This window comes from Bombina bombina, chromosome 2 (assembly GCF_027579735.1).
Source record: "Bombina bombina isolate aBomBom1 chromosome 2, aBomBom1.pri, whole genome shotgun sequence".
Classification (NCBI taxonomy): Eukaryota; Metazoa; Chordata; class Amphibia; order Anura; family Bombinatoridae; genus Bombina; species Bombina bombina.
In genome coordinates, this window is record NC_069500.1 from 398,285,621 (window position 1) to 398,301,536 (window position 15,916).

Here is a 15,916-nt window from a genome sequence, read left to right on the forward strand (position 1 = left end):
GCGGTGGTGCCTTCTGTTTAAGTCCTCCTGCATTTTTTTCTCCCTCCCTGTTCATTCCGTGTCCTCTAGCTTGGATATTGGTTCCCACTAGTAATTGGAATGACGTTGTGGACTCTCCATGTCATAGGAAAGAAAACATTTATGCTTACCTGATAAATTTCTTTCTTAACAGACATGGATAGTCCACGGCCCTGCCCTCTTTTTATTTATAATTCAGTAGTTTTTTTTTTTTTTGTTTAAATAATTTTTATTGAGGTTACATATAAGATAACAAACGCAATATGTTACAGCAATCAGATACATATGCAGAAAAGAACATATCAATCAAGTTGCCACAAAGAAACAAGTCTGTTACATCACAGTTATGCAAAAGATACTATAGGTAAACCTCACATTTTCTATTTTTGTTGCATAATAAAGAATCTTAACCTCACAATTTTTATGTTTTTTGTGCTTTGAAACAATCAAGAGATATATCTAACTTACATTACAACAAACCAAAAATCTCAAAGCCATATGGAAAGTTAAATATAATATATATAATGAGAATTTTTTTGTGCTTTGAAACAATCAAAAGAGAAATCAATCTTACATTATAACAAACCAAAAATCTCAAAGGCATATGGAAAGTTATATATAATGGGAAAAAATAAATATGGTATTTTACGAGGGAAACCACGCAACACACTCTGGACATGCACGCATAGACCAGAGTGTGATATATGGGGGAGGAGGGGAGGAGCGTACTGATAGCTAGAGAGGCAAACATGAAACCACTAAGAATACAATGTAACCTTAACATGAATAGAACATAAGGGTGGCGTTGTTGAACCCATAACAAAAAACCATAGCCAGCATGGTTAACATGCCAAGCTGTTGAAAGCTGCTTCACATGACTAAAACCTTACCTATCTAAAGACAGTGGAGTGAGTAACCAGATCCCAGTATAACAAGCAGTGTAAAGATTTAAACAAAACCTATAGAAAGAATATAGTTTAACTGAATTAACTGTGGGGCATCAATCAGCCGAAGAAATAAAAAAAATTTATAAGACAGACCTAAGGTGTATAAATATTGTAGACAGAAGGACACTTAATAGCTAAAATGCATATCTGAGATGCGCCTCTAGATCACATAATCAGCTAGCAAACTATTAAAATAACAAGGTCAAATTTATATTCAGAGAAATAAGGGGTTATCATACATAGTGCTCTGCTTCATGGGATATAGAAGCTCATGAAAAGCTAAAGAGCAAGCTTGGAGAAAAAAATTAAAATCTGTACTTATATTAGGGATATAGAGAGACAGACATTAAATTACATACCTTGATCAACTGCAGTTAATTGCAACCTAGAAAGTGTAGTACAAAATATAGGGGGCGCCCTAGTATAGAGTAGACTATATTCCAGATGATATAAGAGGTGACTTTACTCAATCCTCTATTGCCTTTAGTATAGGCAGGATATAGATATATATGAATTAACCTCAAATAGAGAAAGATATAAATAAAAAGATATGTATTGCTTAATGTATAAGACACTAAGTGTGGTAATCAAATCAAAAAATAAACTGCAACCTCCTAGGAGAAAGATAGAGATAGAGTGGTATACAATATTGGTAGTATGCAGGTGATATAACCTGGATAAACAAAAGATTTATCACACAACCTCCTAAGAGACAGAAATAAATATTGTTGCACAAGTATCAAATCCTAAGCATGTAGCCTCTCAATATGATATATGCATGATTAAAACAGTGATATGGTAGTATAAAGTCTCTAGTACTATGTACTGACCATATTGATCCCATCCTGCCTCTATAGCATCAAAGGAGATGCTACAACTATTGTGAGTACCATCTTATCTTAATATCCTGCAATTTTTGCTAAGACAATACTAGGCCATATAGGCACCTTGTCTTTTTTGTCATTTGATACGGACAACACACTATTACCGGAGTTTGGTCCCCTGGGTGACTGTTAGAGATCCCAGACTGCCTCTATAGCACTAACTGAGGTGCTTCAATAAATGTGAGTTCAATCTATGCACATTTCAATATATTTTTGGACCAAACAATATTGGGCCATGTGGCGCATCTGTCTTCTTTTATTTTACCTAGAAAGTGTAAACAACCAGGAGCCCAGCAATCATAAAAGTAGCTACAAAGTCTCAAAACTACTGCTCTGCATAGAAAAGTATCAGACAAGTGTCTTGCAATTGAAATGTTAACACGCATGAAATGCTTTAAAAACAAGCCAAGACTCCCCTCTAGTGGTGTGTCTTGGCAATCACATCTACTTTCGATCGGCAGCAATTAGAAAATAGCTAAAAACACAATCTGCAATAAGTCTGAGCCACTTTATAAATATTTAAGCATATAGAGATCCGGGTCATTTATCCTTCAAGTACCCCCATGATATATAGTGTAACAGTTAGACTAGGTATAGCAAAATAGCCCAAATACCAACCACCCATATAGGTTAAAATATGGCAGAATTATAAAAAAAACTCATGCAAGCAACAACCCAAAGAGCGTTCTACATATATAAGTTACAAACCCCACGTATAAAACATTTAAAGCAAGAATCCCCATGAGTGGTGCCCCATCGTACAAAGAATCGTTACATAAGCAAACAAGACAGGGATCATGATGTACACTACAAATACTAAAATACACATATAGGAAACCACACATATGGAGAGAGTGTATATGATAGGTAGCAGGTACTCTTACGACCACTTACTTTACGCAGCACAGCATACTTAAACATTAAAACGAAGAAATATAAGGTAATAAGGAGTGCAAAGGAATAAAGATAACAAAAAAATAACTAACATTTTGTCCTGCTCAAAACACATGGTTAACATTCTTTATAATCAGCCGTATTACAGACGGTTATCAGTCCAAAGGCAACCAGACTAGTCTATCTAACGATCTCTACAGTGACCACATAGAAGATGGTGGACTTAAGGATCTGCCGGACAGTTCATCTAGCCAATGCCCCTAGGGCTTGTTAACTCCAGACCCGGTAATGGACTTTGTCTGCTCTCTTCAATTACAGCAGCAGGTAAGTGAGCATCTCCTAGAATCTTCTTAACAAACAACTCCGTTAGTGAGGGAAAGAATCTCCAAATCCCAAGCATGGGAGATATCTGGGCAGGTGCAGAAATAGTGTAGACTTCTGTCTCCATGGAGCTATGCATATGATAGAGGGAAATTATGCCCTCCACCTTATATCGGAGCCATCTGTCATCCGGTGATTCAGCTGGGAATGATGCGTTCACAGGGCTCCCTACCATACCTTTCCATGAGTCATGCAAGATGAGTGGTGTACGCCGGGGCCCCAAGGCGCCATCCGCTTCACAATCAGTCATGGTGGCATGGTGTAATATGGAGGAGCTTGTGGTAACTGCATCGGTCGAACAAACTGCCGTTTGGAGCGTATGAGCAAATGCAGCCTGATAACTGTCCAAGAGATTACCCAGTTCTCTAAGGATATATGCCGCTGGATCCATATTATCTCTCACGATAACTTTCAGTACAAAAGGCCACGTAACTGCAAAGAATCAATTTTTCCCCCTCATTAGCTGCTCGCTGCGTTGGTAAAAAAAAAATGGCCGCCACTTAGCACTCTGGTCAGAAAAACAAACATAAGTGAGGTAGGGTTGTATCCGAGTCATCTCACTGTTAAATTTTAAGTCTCTGAAGCCTCTGCCCCTACAAGTTCCAGTTGGTATTAAAATAAGGAGGCTTGAGCGGTCGCCAAATTTGTTTTTTGTATGTAGTGTAGCTGGAGCTACCATGAGATGCGACCGCTCAGCTCCAGTGCTAGCTGCGCCCCCCAGTAGTTTTTTTTTTTTTTTTTTATAGTAAACCTCAGGCACCTTTTCAACCTTGTTCTTTTTCCATTTCCTTTGGCTGAATGACTGGGGACTATGGGTAAGGGGAGTTACACTTAACAGCTTTGCTGGGGTGCTCTTTGCCTCCTTCTGCTGGTCAGGGGTTGAATATCCCACTAGTAATTGGAATGACGTTGTGGACTCTCCATGTCCGGCAATAAAGAAATTTATCAGGTAAGCATACATTTCTCCTACATAGGTGTGTCCGGTCCACGGCTTCATTCTTACTTGTGGGAATATTCTCTTCCCCAACAGGAAATGGCAAAGAGGCACACAGCAAAAGCTGTCCATATAGCCCCTCCTCCGGCCCCGCCCCCCAGTCATTCTCTCTTTGCCGCTCTGAACAAGTAGCATCTCCACAGGGATGGTAAAGAGTTTGTGGTGTTTAGTTGTAGTTTTTATTTCTTCTATCAAGAGTTTGTTATTTTAAAATAGTGCTGGCTTGTACTATTTACTCTACAACAGAAAAGTGATGAAGATTTCTTTTTAAGAGGGCTATGATTTTAGCACAAGTAACTAAAATCCATTTCTGTTACCATGCAGGACTGTTGAAACCAGAGAACTTCAGTTGGGGGTAACAGTTTGCAGACTCATCTGCTTCAGGTATGACTAGTCTACTTCTAACAACACAGGCTAATGCTAGATGACAGTCATTTTTCCCCTCAGGGAAAACGGTAAGCCATTTTTCTTTGAACTCAGCAAAAAAGATAAGGCTTCCCCTTTTTGGTTTTTATGCTGGTAGACACTGTTATGGGCCAAATCGATTGAATTTTATTACAATATCATGGCATTTGAAATGTTTTATAAGCTAATATACACTTGGGGACGTTTTTTATTTGATCTGGCTTGTTTTAGACGCCTAAATCTAGTCAGGAAGGCCCCCTCACTCTAGTATACTGAGGTTAGGAGGCCTCATTTTGGCGCTTCAGCTGCGCAGTTGATTTCAAGGCAGTGCATGCAGATTCATGTGAGAGGGTCCTGTGGCTCAGAAAGTGACTCCAGAAGGCTTATTTCTGTGGTGGTTGACCCCTAAGGAAGGTAAAAGCTACAGCAAAAGCTGTAGCAGGGATTGTAGTGTATAAAAACGGTTAAATCCAACAATTTGCTTGTTTTAAGAGCTAGAGTCTCCATTTTTGCTGTGCAATACTTTCAAAGCATTAAGACACTGGGGTCCAAATTTCATAAAAATCGGATATTGCCTTCATAGTTTTTTGAACATTCAGAAATAAAGTGTCATTTTATTATTTAAAGAGACAGTAACGGTTTTGTTTAAAATCGTTTTTATTGCATTGTTTGCCTGCCTAAATCTGTTTAACATGTCTGTGCCATCATATAACCTATGTTCTGTGTGTATAGAGACCAATGTGGTCCCCCCTTCGAGTGTTTGTGATAATTGTGCCATAGCGTCCAAACAAAGTAAGGACAGCTCTGTTACATTTAATAATGTTGCCCAAGATGATTCATCTAATGAAGGTAGTGGGGATAGTTCTACATCCTTTCCTTCTGTGTCTACACCAGCTTTGCCTGCGCAGGCGACACCTAGCGCGCCAGTACTTATTTCTATGCAACAATTAACAGCAGTAGTGGATAATTCTATAGCAAATCTTTTATCCAAACTGCCAGCATTTCAGAGAAAGCGTGATTGTTCAGTTTTAAATACAGATAAAAAGGATGAACAATTAGACGCTGATGATGCCTTATCTATTTTACCCTCACATCAATCGGAATTGGCTGTGAGGGAGGGGCTGTCTGAGGGAGAAATTTCTGACTCAGGAAAAATTTCTCAACAGGCAGAACCTGATATAGTAGCATTTAAGTTTAAGCTAGAACATCTCCGCGCCTTGCTTAAGGAGGTATTAGCTACTCTGGATGACTGTGATTCTATGGTAGTACCAGAGAAGTTGTGCAAATTGGACAAATTCTTAGAGGTCCCTGTGCACGATGACGCCTTTCCAATACCCAAGAGGGTAGCGGACATAGTGGATAAGGAGTGGGAGAAGCCGGGTATACCCTTTGCCCCACCTCCTATATTTAAGAAAATGTTTCCCATTGTAGACCCTAGAAGGGATGCATGGCAGACGGTCCCGAAGGTTGAGGGAGCAGTTTCAACATTAGCGAAGCGCACAACTATTCCTATAGAGGACAGCTGCGCTTTCAAAGATCCTATGGATAAAAAATTGGAAGGATTGCTTAAAAAGATTTTTGTTCAGCAAGGTTTTCATCCTTCAACCAGCTACGTGTATTATTACTGTCACCTCAGCGGCGTCTTTTTGGTTCGAGGAATTAGAAAGGTCGCTCCAGAAAGAGACTTCCTATGAAGAAGTCATGGACAGAATTCACGCACTAAAGTTAGCTAATTCCTTTATATTGGATGCCGCTTTTCAAATAACGAAATTGGCGGCGAAAAACTCAGGTTTTGCTATAGTAGCGCGGAGGGCGCTTTGGCTAAAATCCTGGTCAGCAGATGTGTCGTCCAAGACTAAGTTACTTAATATTCCTTTCAAAGGTAAGACCCTTTTTGGGCCGAAATTGAAGGAAATTATTTCAGACATCACCGGGGGTAAGGGCCATGCCCTCCCACAGGATAGGCCTTTTAAGGCTAAGAACAAGTCTAATTTTCGTTCCTTTCGCAATTTCAGGAATGGACCGGCTAATAACTCCACTGCCGCTAGACAAGAAGGTAACGTGGTCCAGCCCAAACCTGCATGGAAGCCAGTGCAAGGCTGGAACAAGGGTAAACAGACCAAGAAACCTACTGCTGCTACCAAGACAGCATGAAGGGACCGGATCTAGTAGGGGGCAGGTTATCTCTCTTCGCTCAGGCTTGGGCAAGAGATGTTCCGGATCCCTGGGCACTAGAAATAGTCTCCAAGGGATACCTGCTAGATTTCAAGGGACTTCCTCCAAAGGGAAGGTTCCACCTGTCTCGCTTATCTTCAGACCAGATAAAGAAACAGGCATTCTTACATTGTGTAAGAGACCTATTAAAGATGGGAGTGATAAACCCTGTCCCCTCAGGGGAACAAGGTCTAGGGTTTTACTCGAACCTGTTCGTAGTTCCCAAAAAAGAGGGAACTTTCAGGCCAATTCTGGATTTAAAGATATTAAACAAATTCCTCAGAGTTCCATCTTTCAAAATGGAAACCATTCGGACAATCTTGCCGACAATCCAGCAGGGTCAATATTTGACTACCGTGGACCTAAAGGATGCGTATCTGCATATCCCAATCCACAAAACTCATCATCAGTTCCTGAGGTTCGCCTTCCTGGACAAACATTACCAGTTCGTGGCTCTTCCATTCGGTTTAGCCACCGCTCCCAGAATTTTCACAAAGGTGCTATGGTCCCTGCTAGCGGTCCTAAGGCCGAGGGGCATTGCTGTAGCACCTTACCTAGACGACATCCTAATCCAAGCGTCGCCTCTTTCCAAAGCAAGGGCTCTTACAGACATCGTGTTGGCCTTTCTCAGATCTCACGGCTGGAAGGTGAACATAGAAAAGAGTTCACTGTCACCGTCCACAAGGGTTCCTTTTCTGGGAACAATAATAGATTCTGTGGAAATGAAGATCTTCCTGACAGAAGTCAGAAAGATAAAGCTTCTAAACGCTTGTCGAGTTCTTCATTCTATTCCTCAGCCCTCCATAGCTCAGTGCATGGAAGTAATAGGACTAATGGTTGCAGCAATGGACGTGGTTCCTTTTGCTCGAATTCATTTAAGACCATTACAGCTGTGCATGCTGAAACAGTGGAATGGGGACTATACAGACTTGTCTCCCCAAATCCAAGTAGAGCAGGTAACCAGGGACTCACTTCTCTGGTGGTTGACCCAGGATCACCTGTCTCAGGGAATGAGTTTCCGCAGACCGGAGTGGGTCATTGTCACGATCGACGCCAGCCTCTTGGGTTGGGGCGCGGTCTGGGACTCTCTGAAAGCTCAGGGTCTATGGTCTCGGGAAGAGTCTCTTCTCCCGATAAACATTTTGGAACTAAGAGCAATATTCAATGCGCTCCTGGCTTGGCCTCAACTAGCGGAAGCCAGGTTCATAAGGTTTCAGTCGGACAACATAACGACTGTTGCGTACATCAATCATCAGGGGGGAACAAAGAGTTCCTTGGCGATGAGCGAGGTGTCCAAGATCATCAATTGGGCGGAGGATCACTCCTGCCATCTATCTGCAATTCACATCCCAGGAGTAGACAACTGGGAGGCGGATTACTTGAGTCGTCAGACTTTCCATCCGGGGGAGTGGGAACTCCACCCGGAGGTCTTTGCCCAGTTAACTCAACTATGGGGCAACCCGGATATGGATCTGATGGCGTCTCGTCAGAACTCCAAGGTTCCGCGATACGGCTCCAGATCCAGGGATCCCAAGGCGGCACTGGTGGATGCATTAGTGGCGCCCTGGTCGTTCAATCTGGCTTATGTGTTTCCACCGTTCCCTCTCCTTCCCAGGCTTGTAGCCAGGATCAAACAGGAGAAGGCCTCAGTGATTCTAATAGCTCCTGCGTGGCCACGCAGGACTTGGTATGCGGATCTGGTGAATATGTCATCGGTTCCACCATGGAAGCTACCTTTGAGACAGGATCTTCTAGTTCAAGGTCCATTCAGACATCCAAATCTAGTTTCTCTGCAACTGACTGCTTGGAAATTGAACGCTTGATTCTATCTAAGCGTGGGTTTTCTGATTCGGTTATAAATACTCTGATTCAAGCCAGAAAACCAGTGACTAGGAAAATTTACCACAAAATATGGCAAAAATATATCTGTTGGTGCAAGTCCAAAGGTTTTGCTTGGAGTAAAGTCAAAATCCCTAGAATACTTTCCTTTCTCCAAGAGGGTTTGGATAAAGGTTTGTCAGCTAGTTCTTTAAAGGGACAGATATCTGCTCGGTCAGTGTTGTTACACAAACGGCTGGCAGTCGTGCCAGATGTACAGGTGTTTGTACAGGCATTAGTTAGAATTAAGCCTGTCTACAGACCTTTAACTCCTCCATGGAGTCTAAACTTGGTTCTTTCAGTTCTTCAAGGGGTTCCGTTTGAACCCTTACATTCCATAGATATTAAGTTACTATCTTGGAAAGTTCTGTTTTTGGTTGCTATTTCTTCTGCTAGAAGAGTTTCTGAATTATTTGCTCTGCAGTGTTCTACTCCCTATCTAGTTTTCCATTCAGATAAGGTAGTTTTACGTACCAAACCTGGTTTCCTTCCAAAGGTGGTTTCCAACAGGAATATTAACCAGGAAATAGTTGTTCCTTCCCTGTGTCCGAATCCAGTTTCAAAGAAGGAACGGTTGTTACACAACCTAGATGTGGTCCGTGCTCTAAAATTCTACTTAGAGGCAACTAAGGATTTCAGACAAACTTCATCCTTGTTTGTTGTTTATTCTGGTAAGAGGAGAGGGCAAAAAGCTACAGCTACCTCTCTTTCTTTTTGGCTGAAAAGCATCATCCGATTGGCTTATGAGACTGCCGGACGGCAGCCTCCTGAACGAATTACAGCTCACTCTACTAGGGCTGTGGCTTCAACATGGGCTTTCAAGAACGAGGCCTCTGTTGTTCAGATTTGTAAGGCAGCGACTTGGTCTTCACTGCATACTTTTACGAAATTTTACAAATTCGATACTTTTGCTTCCTCGGAGGCTGTTTTTGGGAGAAAGGTTTTGCAAGCCGTGGTGCCTTCTGTTTAGGGCGCCTGACTTGTTCCCTCCCTTCATCCGTGTCCTAAAGATTTGGTATTGGTTCCCACAAGTAAGGATGAAGCCGTGGACCGGACACACCTATGTAGGAGAAAACAGAATTTATATCTTACCTGATAAATTCCTCTCTCCTACGGTGTGTCCGGTCCACGGCCCGCCCTGGCTTTTTGTCAGGCTTAATTATTTTTTCTATACACTACAGTCACCACGGCACCCTATAGTTTCTCCTTTTTCTCCTAACCGTCGGTCGAATGACTGGGGGGCGGGGCCGGAGGAGGGGCTATATGGACAGCTTTTGCTGTGTGCCTCTTTGCCATTTCCTGTTGGGGAAGAGAATATTCCCACAAGTAAGGATTAAGCCGTGGACCGGACACACCGTAGGAGAAAGGAATTTATCAGGTAAGATATAAATTCTGTTTTTGTTTTTATCCCTGTAAAGGGGTTAAACACATTAAAGGGATACTAAACCTTTTTTTTTTTTCTTTCATGATTCAGATAGAGCATGAGATTTTAAGCACCTTTCTAATTTACCCCTATTATCAATTCTTCTTTGTTCTCATGCTATCTTGATTTGAAAAAGCAGTACTGTAAGCTTTAGAGCCGGACCATTTTTTGTTCAGCACCTGGGTTGCACTTGCTGATTTGTGGCTAAATGTAGCAAACCAATCGGCAAGCTCTACCAAGGTGCTGAACTAAAAATGGGCCGGCTCCTAACCTTTTATTACTGCTTTTTCAAATCAAGATAACATGAGAACAAAGAAAAATTGATAATAGGAGTAAATTAGAAAGTTGCTTAAAATTGCATGCTCTATCTGAATCATGAAAGAAAAAATGTGGGGTTAGTATCCCTTTAATAAATCCCTGCTTGAAGCCACAAACATTACAGCTCCCAAGGAGGAAACTGCAGGCAAACAAGTCAAGAGCAACACTTGCATAGCCCACTAATCACCTGCCATGTTCTTCTTCTTTTTTTTTTTAAGCTGCAATGCTTGAGGCTCCCAAACAGGACTTTATTCTCTGCTAAGAGGTTAAACGCATAGCTAGAGTCAGTAATGTAAAAATTACATGTCAATTTTACATTAGAATCTACCTTTAATGACTAAGCAGTAGATTGTACCACTATACAGTCTTCATGGCATTTGGCTCTAGAGGTCCCCAATCAGTGCTGACACATACGTTTATCACTTACAGGAAAGCTGGAGACTCTTGCAGTTCTTGTCAGGAAGCTGAGATCTGAGGGACGTCGTGTTCTGATCTTCTCACAGATGCTGCTTATGTTGGATATCTTGGAGCTTTTCCTGGATTTCCACTCCTTGAAGTTCCTAAGAATTGATGAGAATGCAAATTATGAACAGCGTCAGGTGAGCAGCAGCATTTTTACTACAGCAGAACAACTCCCAAGTTGCTATTTTATCCACAGTAGACAGACTACATGTATAACCTTACTGAGAACAGGTTGTGCTGAACATTTAAAGTGAATGTAAATTTTGATGCTAAAGTGCCCGGTTTTTAAAAATTTGATTAAAAACAGGGGCACTTTAATTCATCAAAATTTACATTTCACTCCTGAACTTACCTTTTAATCTTGACAGCCGCTCCAGCTTCCTCCACCCGTTGCAAAGGCCTCTTCCTGGGTCTAAAATGAAGAATCCGGCTTCCTCCAATCATGGCTTTGAATCAGACGCTGATTCCCCCCGGGGGAAAAGCTGTGATTGGAGGATGACCTATCCATCATTTCTGACATCAGAAATGGCTTGCAACGACCGGAGGAAGCTGGAGCTGCTGTCAAGTTTAAAAGGTACGTTTTTTTTCACAACAGGAGTGAAATGTATATTTTGATGAATGAAAGTGCCCCTGTTTTTAATTGAATTTTTAAAAACCGGGCACTTTAGCATCAAAATTTACATTCACTTTAAACATAAGCTGCACAAGATTTAAAGCTACTATTTTCACAATTTAAATAATTGGTTTTGCTTATCAAAATTATCAACCATAATGAAAATTTCAGTACCTAAGTATTAGCATTTTTGTTTAGAGACTGAGGCTAATGCAAAAATAAACCTAATGGAACAATTCCCCATATATTTAATACTCTGCAGCTAGTATAAAAAGTTCAGTGTCCCTTCATTTTTTTATCATGCAAATTGTAAAACAGCAATTTTGTTTGCAGTAAAAATGTTAAGCAAAAGCTATTTAACATGCATTTTTTTAGATAAAAAAAAAAAAAAAGACAATTTCCCTTCCCCAAAAATATGCATGTTGAAATCATTAATAGTCTTTTGGCAGTAGAATTATTGTTCTTTTTAATCTTATCCACAAAAAATAAATTTGTGATGGTTTATGAGTATTAAAACGTATAGTGTGTTTAGCCGTTGCTATTACAGATAGAAACCACTTCTCTGTCCTCCTACAGAATCAGTCTAATATATGAACATTGTGGGCATCTTGAGTCCCTATAATGTAACCGTTTCTTAAAGCCAACTCTCACTATATTACTGGTGTTGCACTTGCCAGGTCCTTAATTATGTGGTAAAAATCAACTTGTTAAGGTTTTATCATATTCACTATAGCAAACATTACATTTATCACTACAGATTATTAACTCTGATACCCTTTAGTTATTCATTAAATAGGAAATCTCAGATATGATATCTGTATGATAATGAACTGGAGACAGTAATAGTACTTCAGCTTTTTCTGGTTTACAACCAATAACAGACAGAAAATATTACTATATAATGGAGATGTTGTTGAAACATTGGTAAACTGTTTAATTTACTGATTAATATTGGGAAAAATATATTCTTTCTTCTCAGATAATCGTGCAACCTGTTGGATTAAGAATAAGACTGCACATTATAAAAACACTCTTTATTCCATTTGACCAATTAGTCTCAACCCGTATGTCATAATCTTAACTGAGGGTTATACACAGAATTAGGGCCAATTTTATATTTATTTATGATGCACGTTACGCAATATAGCTTGTCTAATACACTGTATTTTGTTTTATATACTAGTTCTATTGGGTGTCATAAATTGCATTTAAAGGGACAGTCTAGTATAAATTAAACTTTCATTATTCAGATAGGACTTTTAATTTTAATCAACTTTCCAATTTACTTTTATCATCAAATTTGCTTTTTTCTCTTGGTATTCTTAGTTTAAAGGGACAGTCAAGTCCAAAAAAAAACCTTTCATTTTTCAAATAGGGCATGTAATTTTAAACAACTTTCCAATTTACTTTTATCAACAATTTTGCTTTGTTCTCTTGGTATTCTAGTTGAAAGCAAACCTAGTGAGGCACATATGATAATTTCTAAGCCCTTGAAGGCCGCCTCTTTTATTTGCTTTTCACAGCAGGGGAGAGCAAGCTCATGTAGGCCATATAGATAGCATTGGGATCACGCTCGTGGCTAGTGGCAGACACTGCACTAATTGTTTAAAATGCAAGTCAATAGATAATAACTAAAAGTCATGTGATTAGGGGCGGTCAGAAGATGCTTAGATACAAGTTAGTCACAGAAGTAAAAAGTGTATTAATATAACAGTGTTGGTTTTGCAAAACTGGGGAATGGGTAATAAAGGGATTATCTATCTTTTTAAACAACAAAAATTCTGGTGTTGACTGTCCCTTTAAACTTAACATAGGTAGGCTCATATGCTAATTTCTAAGCCTTTGAGGGCCGCCTCTTATCACATGCTTTTTAAATCTCTTTTCAACACAAAGAGACAGAAAGTACACGTGGGCCATATAAATAACACAGTGTTCAGGTACAGGGGGTTATTTAAGATTTAGCACAAAGCAATGCTAAATTTAAGACAATAGATAATAAACAGTCAGTCATGTGATCAGGGGGGCTGGAAGAAGGTTCCTAGATACAAGGTAATCACAGAGGTAAAAAGTGTATTAATATAACTGTTGGTTATGCAAAACTGGGGAATAGGTAATAAAGGGATTATCTATCTTTTAAAACAATAACAATTCTATGGTAGACTGTCCCTTTAAGAATCCTGTTTATTTATCCTGTCTTTTACTTAGGCCTAAGCATGGCTATATTTGATCTGGAGAATGATGGGATTAATGCTTCGTAAGAAAGAGTTAGTTTGCTGCTTTTAGGTTATTTACTGTCAGCTGGATAGGTCAATAGTATACATTTGTGGATAAATGCCATGTTCTGTCACCTTGTGTGTAGAAAGGATTTTCTGCTTAGTAAACTATTTCTAGTAATATATGACATATTTAGGATGTTGTAAAGTTAAAGGGACAGTCAACACCAGAATTTTTGTTTAAAAAGATAGAAAATCCCTTTATTACCCATTTCCCAGTTTTGCATAACCAACACAGTTATAATAATAAACGTTTTACCTCTGTAATTACCTTGTATCTATGCCTCTGCAAACTGCCCCCTTATTTCAGTTATTTTGACAGACTTGCATTTTAGCCAATCAGTGCTCACTCCTAGGTAATTTCACATGTATGAGCTCAATGTTATCTATATGAAACACGTGAACTAACACCCTCTAGTGGTTAAAAACTGTCAAAATGCATTCAAATTAGAGGCGGACTTCAAAGTCTAAGAAATTAGCATATGAACTTCCTAGGTTTAGCTTTCAAGAGAACAAAACAAAATTGGTGATAAAAGTAAATTGGAAAGTTGTTTAAAATTACATGCTGTATTTGAATCATGGACTTGACTGTCCCTGTAAAGGAAAGTAATGCTATTACAAATGAACATACTTATAACATACATGGATGTGATTGATGGACAAAATGTGATATTTGATTCCTAGTAAGAAAATAAAACTAGACTCTCTTGATTATTTGCCACAGAATGAGATGTTCCTTTCTTTAAATGGTATTTCTTTCCTGTGACATGGAGAGTCCACAACGTCATTCTAATTACTAGTGGGATATTCAACTCCTGGCCAGCAGGAGGAGTCAAAGATCACCCCAGCAAAGCTGTTAAGTGTAACTTCCCTTACCCATAATTCCCAATAATTCTCTTTGCCTCTGTCAATGGAGGTTGTGTGAAGATGGTGTCTGAAGATATTTAATCCTTTTATGGGTACTTTTCCCTGCAAGCAAGGATTAGGGGCTATGCTGTGTCCATGTCAATCTCTTTAGTAAGAGTAATGGGGGCTATTAGCAGTTAGAAAGCTGCAAGGTTGTCCTTGCTTTATTTCTAATATTATTGCTACCCCTTCATAGAAAGCCAGGGTTGGTTACTCTGTTCTTTCCTTTTCTACCCAGGATCCTGTAAGAGGGTGATGAAGTTGACAGACTGGGAGTTGCTGTGACTGTCCCACAGCAGAAGACCCTGGACGGTAAGTCCATTTATGTTGCTATTCTCTTCCCTTGGCAGGTATCCTGATACTGTCATCAGGGATAGGGGCAACGTTTATTGGTGACCAGCTATTACTACTATTGCCCTTTTAGATGAGTCTAGGACTTTTACTAATATCCCCGTCTGGGGATATCGGTCAAGTATGAGCAGCATGGCATTAACCGGCATCTTTTTAACGTATTTTTAAAGAAAAGCTCAGTTATCAAATTATTCATTACCCTCTGGGGGTTCTGCCATGAAATTAACATACTTAGCGCTGGTGTAAAGCTCTCTATAGGGCTCTTATGTTCAGTGAACACTGGTGCATATCGCAGCACTCATTAGGTAATGTATAGTGCCTGCTTTCCATGGCCACATTCGTATCTATGGTGCTGGGTTAATTGCCTACATTCTCAACACTCAGTAAAGTATAGGGTGTTTTTGTAGTATAACACTGGTGTAAATGGCCGCATTGCGGTCCTCACTGGGGCACTTGAGTCAATATTGCTCGAGTTAATGGCGGCATCGCAGCATATAATAGAGGTTTGATACCCAAAGTCAGTGTTGTGGTTTTTTTTTATATACATGATAATCTAGAACTGACTCCACTATATTTAAACTCAATGCAGTCATTCCTTGGCTGCTTGGAACCTCCTAAGATTTCCGGTGCGTTATTATTTATATCTCAGGTTTCCAGTAATATTTTTTTTTTGCTGGGTCCTGTGAATAGCTGTCTCTATAATCTATGATCAGCATAGCCCTAATTTGCAAGACGATATAGGGCTTTGTGTTTAAGGGCTCATTTTTCTTGAGGATCTCTTAGAGTTTTTATATTATATTTTTAAATAATTCTACAGTTTTTCAGCATTCATGGAGTTTTATTGCCATCTAGTGACAGTTTTTATACATTACAGTTAGGAAAATTATTTTTTCTGTAATTTCATCTAGAGATCAATATTTACCTTTTTTGTTTAAAAAGGTAGTTTCTTTTATGG

General features: G+C 39.7%; 1 protein-coding gene across 4 annotated transcripts in view; it reads left to right on the top strand.

The window, feature by feature from the left end:
• LOC128648915 (E1A-binding protein p400) overlaps positions 1–15,916 on the top strand; it is a 459,430-nt gene that overhangs the window by 101,088 nt on the left and 342,426 nt on the right. For all 4 annotated transcript variants that reach the window (XM_053701869.1, XM_053701871.1, XM_053701873.1 and 1 more), the window contains one exon: positions 10,786–10,955. In XM_053701869.1, the coding sequence (XP_053557844.1) occupies positions 10,786–10,955 (170 nt within the window). The remainder of the gene's footprint in view (positions 1–10,785; positions 10,956–15,916) is intronic.